Source organism: Pseudopodoces humilis, chromosome 6, assembly GCF_049639895.1.
Source record: "Pseudopodoces humilis isolate 2021_Gansu_Grassland_sample_001 chromosome 6, ASM4963989v1, whole genome shotgun sequence".
NCBI classification, from domain to species: Eukaryota; Metazoa; Chordata; class Aves; order Passeriformes; family Paridae; genus Pseudopodoces; species Pseudopodoces humilis.
The window spans coordinates 29475716-29490841 of record NC_142205.1 but is presented as its reverse complement, the minus strand read 5'-3'; the positions used below and the strand labels follow the sequence as shown (position 1 = coordinate 29490841).

Genomic DNA, 15126 nt, shown 5'->3' with positions numbered 1-15126 from the left:
GGACATCCTCAACAGGAATGGTTTGCTGGCAGCTGCCTGGAGCAATATATTTACTTGTGCTGACTACTGACCATTTAACTCCTGACCCAGGTGTTGATCATTCAGCTACAAAATGGTCAATTCACAATTTGAAGAAAGGAGACATAAAATTATGTAATATGAATGTAGCTTTGTCAATTTGCTTTTAGCCTTGACTACATACACTATGAGAAAAACTTGCCATACTTTGACACTTTTTTTCTTTTGTTTTCATTAACAAGGAACTCTTCCTGTGGTATAGGTTCCACTTGTGATTTTGCAAGCTTTTTATAAGTTTCATCATAAAAAAGTATTTTGGAATAAAATACTTCCTAATTACCTTTGGAAGTCAAGTTGGCCATGAGAAACAAGTAGAAGTGAAAGGGTTTTTGTTTGTGAGGTAGTATGGTATCTGTTGCTATGAATGGTTTCAAAGCAAGCTGGTTTAGTTATCTCTGAATAATCTGGATGTGATTCTTGAAGTTTTGAGCAGATGGCAGAGAAGAGGCAGAGGGAGTTGGAAATATTTGAGTTTATGGATAATTCAGATAATCTACTGGTTTTCAAAAGGGGGCATTTCATCCTGTCAGCTTTGTTTAAGGTACCATCAGTTACCACAGTTAGGGAAATAAATTTTTCACGTATGTTCCCAGACTTTTTACAGGCAATTTTGTGACTAGCCCCATTGAAATTTCAGTGTGTTGTACCTGTACCAAGAAGCGTGATCATACTTGCAGAGTCTGATTCTAACAGTCAGCATATTGACTCTGTCAGAAATGTGGATGTGCCTGTAAGAATATTCTCCTTCAGGAGAGAGGTGTGCGCTACTTCCCTGCAGGGGAATTTCTTGGTGCCTAGTCATTTACTTGCAAGGACATGCTGGTGTGCCTTCAAATGACTCTTTATCTGTACAGCTTAGTTCTGAATTCTCTCAGGGTAGGGGTAAGAGAGGAGGGAAATACGCATAATTGTCAACGCATAATTGTAACAAGACATTTGTATTTGTTTTGCTGCAGCAAACTTCCTCTTTCATTCAAGGATTTAATTCAAAAGGTTTGTAGATAACGATAACATGAGTTTTAAAGCTGCAATCTAAGCCAAATAAAATCCAGTGCCTAACATGAAGGGTGTGTGTGGTATGGAGAGATGGACAATAATGAAAAGCATGATCAGATGGGGCTGGTGATTGTCTTTTGCCTCAGCTTACCATGCAGTACATCGATTAGATTTCTTGTGCCCAGTACTCCTGAACAGACAGAGCTTTACCATAGCTAGTGGTTGGGATTGTGTTGTTTAAGTCAGCATGCAGCCTATGAGAGTCCCCTGGCAAAACCAGAGTGGGCAAGTTTTGCCACTGTGCCTGGGAAGCTGGTGTAAAACTATCTGCTGTCCCAAGACATGCTTTCCCTGTAGTCACAGGAGATGGCAGCATGACTGTGCAGACATGGTCTCTCATGGGCCTGCTCTAATTCAGTCTACAAAAGGAAAAATAGACTAAATCCAGCAGGCATCATTATGGGCAGACAGGAGGTGAGAGAATGGGTGTGAGCTCAAACTTGAGGCCAGGGAAAAGGGGTGTTTCTAGGTGTGCTGGAGAGGTCATCGTGCAAGGGGTTGAAAGGAAGATGAGGAAGGGAGAAGTCTCTGATTGTGGAAGGGTTTAACTGGGAGGAAATCTGTCACATTTCAAAATTGGACAAGATAGGGAGGGACAAAAGAGAAATTTAACATTAGACATACATGAGACACTATTCCTCTCTTTTCCTCTAATTGAAAACACCCCAATCACTTTTCTGACGGTAGGACCATTTGAGGGGAAAAAAAGGGTTGTTTTGGCTGTGGATCACTGCTTAAAATGCTCTGTAGTAGTGATCATCCATTCTCCAGTTTTAGTCTGTTTAACTGCAAGGGGAAGAGCATGTAAACACCTACCTGCATGGCTACTGACACCCTAGTTTGTTTTTGGCACTAGCTTACTGCTGGTTCCTTACTACCTGTCTAAGGGTTGTAGGGGAATGGGAAGAATGTTGTGGAAGTCTGTATCAATGGAGAATAGAATCTTGCCTTAGTATATAAACTGTTCTCTGATCAGCTGTTATCTGCTAAATGAGTAAATTTCTCTCCTATAAATATTTCAAGACACAGAAATAACTTGACATTCCCTGTTTTTGTCCATGTTTAACATAAACATTTGAGCATTCATAGCAACATTATGTAACTGTCCCCCGCCTTTTTGGTAATTTTGGTTGTAATTAGAAACTTTAAAAGGGGAAGATAATTAGAAAGATATTACCTTAGAATTATGAAACATATTGTAACCAGCCTTCCTTCCTTGAAGGAACACTGATACATGTATAGCATAAAAGATAATATAGTTAATAATGATGAATGGCTATCAGGCAAACTGGGGAGCTTGCAGCCATCAGAAAACTGTTAGTATTGCTACTGCTTTTCACTGTTACCTACTCTTACGTGTAGGTTAAGATTGGTCTGCTGGAAACAATACCAAAGTCCAGTTTGTTGTTCCATTATTTACTTGCACTTTTCAATAGATGCCAAAAAATAGCATGTTTTCTTGAAGGTTTACTCCCTGTGCTTTATCAAGACCTTGTGCTGTTGGCTTACACAGGGCTTTTTCACCAGCTAAGTTTAGCATTTTTAAAACAGAGCCCTTTGGACTTTTAAACTCACAGGAAAATCAGAAATGTATAAGGCAAAAATCCAAAATTCCACATTTTCAAGAGGTTAGGCATTGAAGGGCCAAACCAACTATTAGTGTTAGCTTTAGGTTTAAACAAAAGCAGCAACAGCAAATAGTATCCTTCAAAAGACTCCTTTTGTTCTTAGTGTACTCAAAAGTTTTTGTTTGGAAAAGGCTTTCAACCACTCATTTCCAGGTGTCGTGTAACTCTGTGAATGCCAGTTGCTCGGTGTTCAGCTCTAGATATAAAATGTGTTGATGTGTTTTGAAGTGGTGGACATGAAATTTCAGAATTTGTGAATACGTATTTGGCTTTACAGTCTGCCTCATGTCAACATTCTGTCAATGTGTGGTTTTTTAGGCTCCAGTGCTGTTTAAATGAAGCCTTAACTTTTTCTTGACAATAACCACCTATGATGGATTGATATGAAAGGATGATTATTTGAGTAAGGATATGAAAGCTGACTTCAGAGCTTCTTGAAGAATGAGCTTTGTTCTTTGCTTATTTCCATTCCAATACAAGAGAGATTTTAACATAGTTCATGGTTGTTGCATGGAGACTTTTTTCCTAAAGAATTGCCAACTCATTAGTTCACTGTAGAGGAATGTGGTATTTCTGGTATCCCACTTCAGTGGAACTAGATTAAATAACTGATGAAAGCCTGTTACTTTGATGCTACTGCTTGTTGTCTTTATAATAATGGTTGAGTAAATATCCTGCTTTTATGTTAATTTCCAATACTTTTGTTTGTATTCCATATCTTCCTGCTTCTGTCTTCAAAACCCTTAAATTTAATTCGGGGTAACTCCTTTCATAGGTAATAGTACTTACAAAAAAATCTTTAAAATCATTAGTTGAATTAATACCTAGAATGGTTGCTTAATGATCTTGTGTCATGACTTAAATTATCTCTCAAGCTGGGCTTTTGAAAAATGTATTTAAGTGCTTGAGTAATTTCTTTAATAGAAGCATTAGAGGAAAGTACCAAGCAGCAGAAAAACTAAGAGAAAAGGTCATCTGTTTGACCTGCTTTTGAAACTGGACATCCTAGAGATTTCTGTGCTCACTGGATGGGTTTGAGTTCAGAGCACCACCACACTCCAGACTCTGCAGAGAAGTTGGGCTTGCTGCAGGTCACATATAGGGAACATGCTGTACTAGACGAGACTGCGATTCTCACATGCTTACTTTGACTCCTCTTGGGTGAAAAATCACAGTAAAGAAAACAGGATTTTGTTCCTGTATGTTTTGGACTGGATGAATGAGTCCAGCATGATAGCAATCAAACATGCTACCTTCATCTTTAAGTAACCAAATACAGCTGATAAAATGCATTTGTTCCTCTGGCTCCCTTTTGTAGTGTAGAACTTTAACTCACTAAGTCATACAAATCCAACACACAGTGTTTGTACAGTGACACTCTTTTCTGTTTGTTTTTGGGGCAGTTGTTTGGGTTTGTACCTTGTTTAGCTGGGAGACTATTTACAAAAGGAATTCCTGACTGGTTTGGATTAGTTATTTTTCTGGTATGTTGACCCATTAATGAAACCAGATTTTAGAAAACATTGTAGAAAGTTTTCTAAAGCTGTCAGGTTTGTTCTATGACATGCAAATGTGATAGAAACGTTTTTTGGTCAAACCCATAAAATTATTTCTGTTACGTTGTCTGGAATGCTGTTTCAGAGGTGTTTTTAAAAAGTGTGAATTTGAGCTTTGTGGTATTCTCATAGCAAAACAAAGCTTGTGTGCTCTTTAGCATGTTCCGTACATTCAATTGTCCCTTTCAGTAACTTTCAAAAATTTTGCAGTATGGCTGATGATTTTGTCTCAGAGGTTTAATACCAGGCTCTACAGTAAAGCTATATACAGAATCACAGTTCTGTATACTAATGACAGGTAGTAAAAGCACACCTGTGAAGAGAGATCTGATGCAAAGCTTGGACCAGTAGTATGTAATATGCTAATGCAGGTTTACTATATATTGTAAGTGAGGTTTCTCTTTGTTTCTGAATTGATCTGAACCGAGGGAAGTAGCTTGGACAGACCTTCCTTTACCAGTCCTGTTCCTGGTTTTGCATACTAGATGCAGGATGTTTTGAGACAAGTTATCTAATCCTGTCACACCACCTACTGTTGAAAGACAGACACTGGGTGTGCTTTTCGTGTCTAAAATTTAATGCAATATCCTTAATGTCATGATTTCCTGGGTTTGGTGCAAATTGAATATTTCTTGGTCATTAGCATTTAAGAGTAGAAATCCTGTAGTAAAACTAGTGTTGCTTAAGGTGAAATTACTAGCTAATTTTTGTCATACTTCAGCAGTTTTTTAGCTTAAGTGAAGTTGAAATGTTCTTTAGGGTAGCAAGAATAAAGGGAAGGGTATTCCCTTTAAATAGAAATTTGGTTATTCTAAGTCAAAACTGAGACACTGTAGTTGCTTCTTTTCTGTTAAGATAAACTGTCAGCCTTGAAAATGGTAGTGACATACGAAATTAACATATTTTAGATTTTCTTATAATAAATAAAAAAATATTTTCTAAAACAATGTAAGTCTGTCTTCCACATCTGTTTTGTACAAAAATGAAAACCTCTTATCCATATTCAGAAGGCTCTATTAGGATCTTGGTACTAGGGCTGACAGTAGTCAGATCAGAGCTGGCAAGAGAAGTCTGTGTGTATATAACTTCTCTGGGTCATTGAAATTTTAATCTGGGTGCAGGAAATAAACTTAAAGCTTTTCAGGAAATAAACTGAAAGCTTCATTTGTCTAAACTCAGATTTTATGGAAAGTGTATTTACTTTTTTAGTAGTCCAAGATTGACCTCCTCCTACGCCTACCTCCTGTATAGGGGCTTTTCCTATTTGTACAACTTAGCTGTTCGGTGTTTGTATTCAACAAGCTCAAATGAAAACTGGATGTAATACAAAAATGTTTCTGCACCAGCTGACCAGTAAGAACTTGGCTTTGGAAGTGCTAGTGTTAAACTAGTTCTGTAGAACTACTCAGTTTTCAGGATATTATATGTGTAGTAAGCCATTTGATACTCTAATGCTGTCTTATTCCTTGAAAGGATATTATCTTATAGAGTGCTCTGTCAAAAGGGAGTGGAGCTGTGGATCTGTTTTGGGGAGGAATAAACAGAAGAGTCCTTTTTTAGATTGTCTTTGAAATGGAGGTTAGATTTTTGTGGGATTGCCAGTACAGTGAACTATAATGTGATGTAGAAAAATGTAAAAAAAGGCTTTTTTTATGTGTGCAGCTGTCTGCACTGAAGTTAAATCTATTAAGCTCTTGACTTGTTTCTAGGGCTTTAAGTCCTTGGAACTGTTTTTCTGCATTTGCAGCACTTTTTAGCATGTCAATAGGAAGTAGATTTAGCCATTTTGTATGGATTTTTACTATGTAAATATTTTTATTTGTAGGCATACCTGTAAAAGAATCAATCATTTAAGTTTCTTTCCTACTTCTGTTCTTATTTCTCCCTCCTCTTTCCCCCCTAATTGACAGGTGTAGGATCTTTGCCAGGAGAGAAGCATGCATCAGTGAAAAATTCTCCAGCCTCGTGGACTAGTTTTGGTAAATCCCTTGCCAAATCCAAAGTGCCTGTCAAAAGATCAGTGCTTGAAAGAACACCTAGCCTCTCATCAGTCAGCAGTGCTCAGAGTGAGCAAAGTCTTTTCAGCACTAATTGTAAGTATATGTGAGGGTTATGGGTTTTGACTGATTGATAGCAAACATCATTTGCTTGTGCGTAAAAATCCTCTTGGAAGTGAGTCCTGTCTTACAGGTACCTCTGTTAATTCTGATTGTACTACTTGTTAGTTCTAGATCTTGCTCTTTTTGCCTCTTTACTTAGAACTTACCTTTTTGTGATGTACTGCCTGAAGGAGCTTTGAGCCCTGGATTTTGGGTTGATGACTGGAGATTTTGGTACAACATCTCTTCCATCCTGAAACATTACATAAACAGCATGTCTTCTTAAGCAAAAGTTTCCTAGTGTTTACATGTAGTGTAATTTGTCTGAACAGAATGGTTTACTTGTCATAATATTTGGAACAGTATGTAACAGGATTTTTTGATGCTATATGTTTTCTTGAACAGGTTTATATCTGCTTTCAGAGTTCTAGGACAAAATATGTAGATGAAATTACAGGCATGTAAATGAAATTTGCTTTAGAAGATATATCTTTGCACGGGTAGATTTCTGTAATTTCTGAGGTAGCTGTAAACATTGGTGTATGACCTAACCAAATCAATCTTGATTTAAATTAATGAGCAAATTCAGCAGTTCTTAGGAGTTCTGAGAGGAAAAAATATGAAGGGAGATAACATACAGCTGACTCTCAGACATAGTATTCCCAGCTATGTATATTCAAATAAGTACGTTCAAATATTCTGCCACTATCATATCACCTGTTATATCTTGAAGTCTGGGCAAAGGCCTTTTATTTGTGCCAGATGTCACTTAAATCTGTCTTCAGTGGGCTGAAAAAGAGAACTGTGATTTAACATATGTCTGTGTTATATATGCGCATATGCAAACACACATAACTACATTTTCTCGTATTCTTCTCCCCCCACCCTGTACTGCCTTTATTAAACTGAAACCTAACATATTCCTCAAATGAATAAGAGTATGTGTGATAAAATATGCATGTGCCTTTTGCTCTGTAATGAGATCGGTTCTGATACTGTGACAGCCATGTTGACTTTTGCTGTTCCGGTTTCAGACTGTATCTGAAATTGCTAAGCAGCTTTGTCCTCTCTTCGTTTTGCTCCCTCATGTAACAAAGGAAGGGGTCATCGCTTCATGACAAAGGAGTGTATTCAGATTAAGTATCCAAACAGATGACTCCTTATTTAGCCTGATTTGCTAGCTGCTGTAATCTGTTTTGTCCACTGCCTTCAAGCTTACAATTTTTTCCACTCTGATTCACGAAGACCAAGCAAGAGCAATATGAGAGGTTGAACATGGCTGCAGTCTCGTAGACTTTAAGCTTGCTTAGATCTTTTTTAAATGACTATACCAGGAGGACTCCGCAGTTGCACAGAAACTAATTTTTCTCCTATTATTTTCTTCAATTCTACACTAACACCACCGACCGATTCAGGAAGCCACTATGATATTACCTTACTTACATTGCTGGTAGTGGGGTCTTACAGCTTTTGTATTGTTCCTTTGTTAGCCACGTTTACTGGGAAGAGAAGTAGGTTGTATTCCTTTTATTTCTATTCTAAAGCATATATTTTGTTTTGTGGAGGTTGGTAAATATATGCAATGTTTTGATCTGCTGATTTTCTGTGAAATTATTTTTCTTTAGAGAATTTTTACACTTGATGAGAATTATTTATGTATAATAGTAAGGTTTTGTGAGAATAATGATTTAAGATTACATGTAATTAATATGTTAGTGAAGTTTTTATTACTTTGAATCAAATTGTAAAGAACTAAGGAATTTATTTTGTGTTCTAATGCTAAGTACAGTGCTGTTCCTGTTTTTTATTCTTTCATTTAGTCTACTCTGTAATAATGTCAGAAAAAAAAATTGCAAAGTTGAAGTGTTTTTATTAGGTTGTGGAATACACAGATCAGAATGGGAGGCATGTACTGTGTGTGCCATGAAATGTATGACAAACTACTCTGATCCTGTAAAGAATACTAAATCAAAAAGGCTCTTGGCTTGTTTGGAGTTTGTCTTCTGTTAGCAGAGAAAAAAAATGACAAGAAAGCATTTTTCCTGCTTTGTCAGCTCAGCCCTTTGTTATGGGATGTCCTTGGATTGGTAATTCCATGTGGAAACATTGGGGTTTGTTTTTGTTTTTTTTTCCTAATAAGCACTTGAACTTCATGATTCTTTTCTCTAAAATGACTTCTTATATGAGAAGTTCAGAAATCATGAGGTTTAAATTGCTGTTGTTACTAAAAGCATATTTTGTATGCAGTCAGTTTGAGCATTGAAAACCAGATATTTCTAACAGTAATCTCAGTTTTAGTGCTGAGCTGAAAATATTCTTTTGAACATACCAAAATATTTGACTCTGAGGTTAAGAAAAAGAATCCAGATTTTAATTGCATTAGAATAATTACATATATAGTAAATAGTGGCTTTTCACAAGTTAAAAAGCTGATCCTAGTAGTTGACCTGCATCTGCATTTTTGTACAGTCAATCCTTCATTGAAATTCTTCTAGTGAGTTGAGTTTTCAGATCTTTACTGGGCTGAGATCACTTCATTCCTATCCATCTTTATTTAGGATTGCAGTAGCTGCTCTGAATTCAATGAATAAACAGCTTTGAATCTGAAAGTGATCAAACTCTGTAAACCTGTGAGGTTTTGGTGGGGTTGTTTTGTTTTGTTTTTCTTCCTGCACACAGCCTGGTTAGCTGACTCCAGAGTTTCTAATAGGACAGAGCAGTGCCCTAACTAGTCGTGCACCAGAAGACTGCTTGCACACCCAAAGTGTTACTTCCATGGTGTGCTGCTTATTTAGAAGAGGAAGTAGCATACTAGTTTGCAGGCAATTGTTAACTGCTTGCAGTGAACTCAGAGCAAACATCCTTGATTTAGTGATTTACAAAAAAAGGACTGCTTCACACCTTGTGCTTTACTAAAAAAAATTTGTTTTAATTATCTAATCTAATGTTGATCAGGGTCAGATTCCCACAGAATAACGGTGTTACTGATGTGTTATGCAAATTGCTTCTTGTGTATAGATTTTTTTTTGGAAATATTTAGCTTTTGTTTATTTAGAAAGGCTCCAACTTCCTTTTTTTAAAAAAAGATGATGGCTTCAGTTGCATGTGTTTCTTAAAGGGAAATCCTCTTTCTGTGGTAGAAAATATTTAGTGGCCAAAAAGCAGCTTTTTGAAGTAGTTAACTTACATGGTTTATGCTAGTCTATTTAAAGACAATAAAATAATCTCAAGACTGTAGGTTCCATCTTTTGATGAGCAATATTAGACATATAATTCACATTGCCTTTAAAAAAACCTAGTCCTATTAAAACACTAATCTGAGGCAAACCTGGTAATATATGACAAAAGCCTCACCCCCTCCTTTTTTTTTTTTTTTCCAAATGACTGGAGAGAAAAGCAGCACTGTGACAAACAATTCCACAGCGACATAATTTTTTCTTGTCTCTAGTAAATGCCATGTGAATTCTTACTCTTTAATGCGTTAGTATACATCATTTTTTAGTGCCCAAACTAAAGTCTACTCCATCTGTACTTGCTTTAGAAATATATTCATATATTTTCTGGATAATTGAAACAATAATTTCCCAAAATTTCAGTTTTCTGTTTTTCAAGGAAAAACTTCCATTGTGGTCATAAACTCAAACCTCTTTCAAGGTCCTTTAATCTCTGGTAAAACTGACTTGTCTTATGATTTAATTTTCTCTAAACTATATATGCCTAGAGCAAATTCTTTGTGATTCTGTTTTGCAGCTGCAAGTGCCACATTCATCAGGAATGGAGAATGGCCTTCAAAACCAGCCTGCCAGAATGGCACTTCGGGGTCTGTCCCTTTGAAAGCATTACCAAGACCTAGATTGCACTCATTGAGGTCAACTCCCAAAGGTACATGAGTTTGTTTTTAGACAGAGGTACAATCACATCAGTGGTGCTTCAAGTGTTGTAGGACTTCATAGGAAGGCTAAAATATTCTTTGTATTGCTGTAATTGATAAAGGTACTTCAGGGAAATTAAGAGATCTGAACTGTGGTTCAGCTCAGGTTTACATGGTACAGGGACTAAATGCACCTTACAACTGACAGGTGTCATCACATGGGGCTTGTGTTGTTTTAAAAAGAGTTCTTTTCTTTCAGAACGTTCAGGGCCCAGATTAACTTCTAGTAATCTGGAGACTAGGCATACTCTGAATTTATCCTGAGTGTACGGTTGTTCTTGTCTTTATGCCGACTTCGTGTTATCTTCACCCCATTCAGGACCGAAAGGGCCTTGGTGGATGGGGATATATTTTTGAATAAGATATAGTTAGAATGTATCTTCTTCTGTAGATCAATGACATTGTCCTATCTTTTGAAAGGAAGAGTCACAGAAACTTAGCTTTTCACGTTGCTTTTTCTTGATATTCTTCTTACAGGCTGAATTAGAAGCTTTAATGGAGACAAGACAATTAATTGTGTTTTTTCATGTTGTTCTAGAAGAAATGCTAAATGTACTTCCTGACTTCATATTAAACATTGGTCAGGTTCCTATTTCAGTTTGAGCTAGGAGCTCTTTATTGGCCAACAGTATGTCTTTCACTCAAGCCACAAACAGCAGTTGACAAGTCATTCTCTGACCAAAATTAATGACATAATGGAAGCAGATAAATAAGCTTGCTGTGTCTCTTTCCTAAGTCCTAGCTGTAATCAGCTTGCTTCTGAACATCTTTGTGGTGAACTGGTCATTGTAATTGGATAAACCTAATTAAATGCTGTACTCCTGCATTAGACTTAAATTTGAAGCTGGTATCTGACATAATTGAGAATAAAAGATGCCTGGCAAATGTCTTGCTGTAATGACACACTTTAAAGAAGTAAACAGTGAAAAGAAACAGAATTTGCCACAAATTATAAGTCACTTTGAAACAAACATGAGTTATATGGCTTTCTGACAAGCTGGTGGGGTCTAGCACATGCAGCACAGCTGTGCATAGCTCGTCATCTTCAGTGACCCTGCAGTGGGCCTTCAGCATCTGCAGGAGCAGTGTGGCCAAAGGAAGCTGGTATTCCCCTTCAGATCAGTGTTAACCTGGACTATGGTGTTATGTTTTGGGTCCTTCCTAGACCAACAGGGTTGTTTTGAAACTGGAAAGATCCTGTGGAGACTTAGGAAGATGGTTGGGGTCTGTGTCTAGTGAGAAGAGGTTGAGGGAGTTCAGCCTGTGCAGTCAATAACTTGAAAAGGACAGCTACAAAGGTTGTGGTGCCAAACTCTTCTCAGTAGCACCAGGTCTTGTAGCAATTAGAGATGCTTGCAAAATGTAGAGTGGGAGGTGCATCCTGGTGCCACAGAACTGCCATTCCTGGAGGTTTGCAAGGCTCATCTAGACAAAAGCATGGTCAGCTGATCTCATCTTGATGGTGACCCTGCTCTGAGTGGGAGTGTGGATATCTGGTGTTTGGAGGTCTCTTTCAACCAGTGTTTCCTTAGCTCCATTGTATTTGCTGCTGTTTTGAGACTTAAGTAACTTGATCTTAGTGCTAAAATGAAATCTTTACTAATGTTTTCTTCTGCTTAGAAGGCTTTTAAAACTATCTTTTTATTTCTTCCAAGGTGAGTTCTGGCAAAGTAGAGCCAAGTTTAAATACGGCTTAAATGTTCTAGGTTTCTCTTTTTGTGTTTGAATAGATCTGTGGATCTTGTACTTAACTGTAAAAATTTTACATGTAAAAATGTAAGATATGTCTTTAATTGCTGACATAGTTCTACTTTGAAGTTAATCTAAGCTTTTACTTTTAGGAGCCAAGACCAGGTCTGCTTCACTGACCCAGTGCACACCAAAATCATCTGGGCCTCTGCACTTGGCAAGGAAAGTCAGTGAGACTAGAGGTAATCAGCTGTTGGGTAGTCAATTTTTCACTTTTTCTTGGATCCCTCTGTCTTGAGAAGGAGCAGCTATGCTTTATGATTTCAGAATAATTGAGATACTTGGCTCATTTTCTTTGCAGTTCACCATATTGGACACTGGCTCTGCAGAGTTCTGTTCCTTACCTATTTGCTTTAGGAACATTCATTATCTACTATCTGCTTGAAACTTGCATGGCATAAGGACTAAAAATACAGAATAATTAATATGTCTGTTAAATTATTTTTTGTCGCCTGCTTATGATGCTTAGGTTGTATGCTTGCAAAACACATTGTAGACTAGATTTTGCCAAGTTTGTGTTTAATTTGAGCAAGGTTCTTCTAAGAGCATGCTGATCAGTTCTGGCTGTTGAGGATATTTACTTTATGTTTCTGTATCAGATGTTTGTTTTATCTTTAAATTAAAATTAGGCCTTTCTGCCAGAGTGACTCAAAAGGACAGATACAAACTTTTGGATGAGCTTTGTAAGACCCAGTTCTCACTTTGGGAGCAAAGCTGTATTTGCAAGGCTGAGGCAGGGCAAAACAAGTACAGTGGTGATACAAAGCAGCTTGTTTCCTAATGAAACCTGTGCCATAGGATCTGCACTATTCCTAAAGCCTGCAGAAAGGTGTTGTCAGAAGAGCTTTTAAGAACTTCTTCACATGACTTTTGCGCTTACACTCAGCAGTCTGACAGATTGCTTTCATTCAATATCCTTCAAAATAATGAAGTTTTTAGGTCAATTTTCACATAACTTTTAAGTAATACAGTAAGGGTGGGTTAACCTTCTCAGTGCTTTCATTTGTATCTAACTTGATTGTTAGCACATTTGAGAATGTTGTTAATTTATTGCTCCTCTATGCAAATAAAATAACTGTAGCATATGGAAGGAAAAAAATTGCTATAATGCTGGTATAGATGATAGATTTTCTTTGTCTATGGTCCTTTTCGAATGACTAAAGTGAAGCAGTGTCACCTGACTTAAATGAAATATAATAATTTTAATGGGATAATCGTGATTGGGAATGCATCTTGCATTTTCCAAACAGATTCTTATGATGCTAAATCCTGCTGTAGATCACGTCATCAGCCATCACAAGAAAGAAACAGAAATTGCAAAATTGAGGAGTTTATGTGGAAAGAATCTTGAATCTTAAAAAAAGACAGCACTAGTGCCCCTTACTGACTTGAAGTATAATTTTTGTTTGTTTGTTTCCCTTCTGAAGGTACTCCTGGAAGAAATGTACACCAAAGCTTATCTTGTTTGGGTCCTGGTGAGTTTTCTTTATATTTTCTGTGGAGCAACTGTCATTAAGTTTATACGTTATATTAGTATATTGGTCCTTTCCTGGGAAGAACAGATGCACAATGGATAATTCTGTAGACTATCACTGACTCAAGTTTCAAGGAATATGGAAAAAAGCCTATTTTCCTGGGTTCTGTCTACTTCGTGTCTTCTGGCTACCCAAATGTTAGGCTATGAAGGCTGTTCTATTCCTCTGTTTCCAGTGAAACCTAAGAGGTGCTCAAACTATACACACACACAAAAAAAAAAAAAAGTATGGAAATGAAACTTGGGTGTAATTTTTACTTTTTAGCCAAAGTAAGTAATGAATAAAATAATGTGTTGCAGCTTTAAAAAAAACCAAAAAACCAACCAAACAGAAGAATCCCACATTGCCTTCCTTTCCTGGAACAGTCATTGTAGATAACCTGTTGGTGTGAGCTGTCTTTGTGTACCATTGTAGACTACATTTGTATAAGAAGTTGAAATTATCGGAGCATGTTGATGTATGTGTCTGCTCGTATGGCAGAGGAGGAAATCACAGCTGATTAAGTGGCAGATGGTGTTTCAAAATCTGGCGGAGTTTTAAGGACTTCATATTGGGTTTGTTTTTGGTGCTTGTGCCAGTCAGGACACCTGGTGCTAATTTCTATCTGCCAAGAGACTGAGAAGTCTTCAGATGATGCTTGTACTTGCAGCAGTTTCCTGGTCTTTTCAAGAGAGTTGGCAGTCTAAATTAGTTTCCCGAGAATCAGCGTGTTTTTGTTGAATTAAAAGCTACTTGCAATTAATTACTCATTGAAAAGCACTTTTTGAAAGATACTGAAGATCACTGGAAGGCCCTGTGTCCCCTGAGTGAATAGCAGATGTCTTTCTGAAAGAGGTGCTGTAGCCAAGCAGATGTTCTTAATTTGAGTCTGAAACTACTGGGCAAATCAGTTCTGACCTGTAACTCTGGTACTGTGGCAGTATTTTTTAAAATTTCCTGTAGTCCTAACATACATTTAATGCTTTTGTCTTTTGCTCTGTTGGGTGTCAAATGTCTACATATTAATTTAATTGTGGCAGAGTACTTCCATATCTTCTGTTTAGAGTCAGGGCTTCTGTCAGACTTTTCCCAAAGTGAGTGTTCTGTTGGTTGTTTTTATTGATACTTGGCTGGACTAGTGTTAATTTAGGTAAAGCCTGACACTGAGTTTCAAGAGCTCAAACCTAGGCTATTGCACAAGCATGTAGGGGATGATTCAGCTAGCAACATAATGTCTTGATCAGCTCAACTGAGGAAACTCCTAATAAGCAATAAAATCCATTTCTGGACTAGAAGCTAGAAAAGTAAATTTCTCTAAGGCTTGCTTACAGTAGTCTCAAAATACAACTTTATTTCTCCCTAAATTTAGTGTGCACATTCTCTCTACTTTACAGAAAAGTAGTGTTCCCTCCTCTTTTTACTGGTTTAGTAGAATTTTGCTCATCTTTTCTGACCTAATAAAGCATTTAGCTGCATAACTTTGAAGTGTTGGATTTGATGCCTTAAAAACATTGC

General features: G+C 37.1%; 1 protein-coding gene across 3 annotated transcripts in view; it reads left to right on the top strand.

Annotated features, from left to right (window-relative positions):
• Positions 1–15126, top strand: part of MTUS1 (microtubule associated scaffold protein 1) — a 117959-nt gene that overhangs the window by 43252 nt on the left and 59581 nt on the right. For all 3 annotated transcript variants that reach the window (XM_088056829.1, XM_014261147.2, XM_014261149.2), the window contains exons 4-7: positions 6229–6411; positions 10168–10299; positions 12190–12279; positions 13525–13572. In XM_088056829.1, the coding sequence (XP_087912955.1) occupies positions 6229–6411; positions 10168–10299; positions 12190–12279; positions 13525–13572 (453 nt within the window). The remainder of the gene's footprint in view (positions 1–6228; positions 6412–10167; positions 10300–12189; positions 12280–13524; positions 13573–15126) is intronic.